The following is a 2,371-nucleotide window of genomic DNA, read 5'->3' as shown; positions in this document are numbered from 1 at the left end:
CTGTACCTCAAAAAAAAAAAAAAAGTTTCATGAAATAAAAAATGGGGAGAGGGACTCTCCTAAGTGTGATCTTTATTATGCTGTTTCAATCTCATCTCATGCTGAGCCTGTCAAGACCAAACATCTGGCTGTTGCTGTAGCACGCAATGCCTCCTGAATTGCCAACTCCCGACCAGGAAGAAGAGGCTCAGAAGAGCCAAGCAAAGGTGGAGGGGTAGGGAAGGAGCCAGGTTTGTTTCCCACAGTTTGGCAGTGACAAGAAGGAGTTGCAGAGCAAGCAGGAGCACAAAGCACAGAGGACTTCCACATGCACTGGTGGGGATGTATTACCCATTCTCAACTCCTGCCGTGCGCAGGGCTACCCCTGACCACCTCAGGCTGCCCAGGGCCCCATCCAACCTGGCCTTGAGCGCCTCCAGGGATGGGGCACCACAGCTTCTCTGGGCAGCTATGCTACTCTGAGTGAAAAATTTTCCCCAACATCTAAATTATGTCTATATGCATATGTGCGTCACTGGTGTGTAGGGAAGATGTCCCCTACAGGATAGCAATTGTGTCTTTCTGCATGTTTGTATAGTAGCTAACTTATAGTAGCTCACTGTATAGTAGCTGTGAAGGCAGCTGCTGGATGTCCTGGCTGTGAATATGCTCCTTGTCCAGCTCTAAGGAAGAGCACCTTTAAAGAATATCAGAAATGAAACTGGCAAATGAAAACATTGTTTGGAGTATTTTCTCCCTGCCAAGTCTGATAAAGTCAAGAGGGAACAGGAAATCCTGGGAAGTCTAGCTGCAAATTTGTAGCTATAAGCAGGTGTAGATGTATGCCCTCACATACATAGGAGATGTGAAAGAAGCTCTCCAGCCTTTTCTCTGCTCTGGCTCATCTAGAAGACTCATGTAGAAATATAGGAAACCCTGGTGTTTCCTAGTTCTTCAATCATGTGTACAACAAAGACAATAAAAATGAATGCAAAACATCCCGTTTCCATCCTCTGGGCTTTGAAGCGGCCCAAATCAGAGTTTGTAGGGTCAGTCATCAGTCTAAAACTTAAATGCATTGAAAGTAAAATGGTCTCAGTCTGGGTGATTAAGGAAAATAGGTCCCTGTGAAGAGATAAGGCACAAAGTTCGATGCTGAACAAAGGAGACATTTGAAAGGTGACTCAAAATTATGAGCAGAAGTTGGAGAGGTGCCCACTGTGATAGACAGAACTCACCTTAGTTCTCTTTAGATAAAGAAGGCAAGTTAAAAATTAACTTTAACTAGGATTTTTGCAAGTTGAAAAATGAGTTGTAATTCCCTATGATAAAGAATAGTGAGAAACAGAAGCATATTTAATGATTTCACATGTTGGTCTCAAAATGCATGAATCTGAGTTTTGTGTCAACTGACTGTCACTGGATTTAGCTCTGTCTCATCCACACTTGCTGTTGATTCACTGATAAGTGCTGTTTGCCTCCAAATAATTTCTCATTCATAGCAGCCCTTCTTTAGCTGTGTAGCCATGGAAGTGGGCACGAGTCAATTCTCTGTCCCACACACCGACGGTGCCATTTCACCCTGACCTCTCACTGTCAGGGTTGTGGGAGAGGATTTAATTCCCAGCAATTTATTAGATTTTTCTGTCTTTTGGGGTGATGTGCATTTCCCTCCTTGAAATTACATTTTCTTTTCTAACTTAGGATTTTTGTGGACTTACGTTGCCACCTAGATTGTGTGTTGTGAGCTGGGAAAGAAATCTCCACATTGCTTGAAGCTGCCACTGCCTGTAAGGTAACTAGAGCTGACAGTGGGCTTGTACGAGCACAGAGCTGTAAATCACTGAAATGTATTGCACATAATTTCCTGGTGCCTGCTCTCCTTGGGAGCGGAGACCCGCTGGGATGAATGTCATTACAGTATGGAGGCTTCTGGCTCTGATGCTCCTTTTGTTTGTCGTGGAAATGGGGCTCTGCTCAGTAGAGGCGAAGGGAATGACCCAGGCTGCTCCAGGGACTCCAGCCTCCTGACTTTACAGTCACCTCGTGCTTCTGCCATCCCACAAAATGCGCGGTATTTTATTGCAGGTAGGCAGGAAAGGTGGGAACTCCTTCCGCAAGTGCTATTTCTTTAATGGGCAAATTCATCAGTACAAGGTCTCTGAGCAACTGAGGGCACTTTGTTTCTGTGTCCCCTGGCAACTTGAGCCAAAGCCTCACAGGCAGGAGAGAAAAGCTCTTTATTTCACTTATTTCACCCTAGAACAGTCTGTAAGAGATGGTTATTGTGTTAGTTATTAAGTACAATTTCCACGCTTTCTGCCAATACATGCAGGTCAGTGTTTGGTAGTTTAAAACAAAAAAGGAGCAGACCCCACAAGGTTAAAAAAAA

General features: G+C 44.4%; 1 protein-coding gene across 1 annotated transcript in view; it reads left to right on the top strand.

The window, feature by feature from the left end:
• The first annotated feature begins 146 nt into the window (after positions 1 to 146).
• Positions 147 to 2,371, top strand: part of MCAT (malonyl-CoA-acyl carrier protein transacylase) — a 4,848-nt gene continuing 2,623 nt past the window's right edge. Inside the window, exon 1 of the mRNA XM_010724918.3 lies at positions 147 to 206. Coding sequence (XP_010723220.2) covers positions 147 to 206 — 60 coding nt within the window. The remainder of the gene's footprint in view (positions 207 to 2,371) is intronic.

Source organism: Meleagris gallopavo, chromosome 1 (genome assembly GCF_000146605.3).
Source record: "Meleagris gallopavo isolate NT-WF06-2002-E0010 breed Aviagen turkey brand Nicholas breeding stock chromosome 1, Turkey_5.1, whole genome shotgun sequence".
NCBI classification, from domain to species: Eukaryota; Metazoa; Chordata; class Aves; order Galliformes; family Phasianidae; genus Meleagris; species Meleagris gallopavo.
Note: the sequence above shows the minus strand (reverse complement) of the source record. Positions and strands in the feature narration are given on the sequence as shown.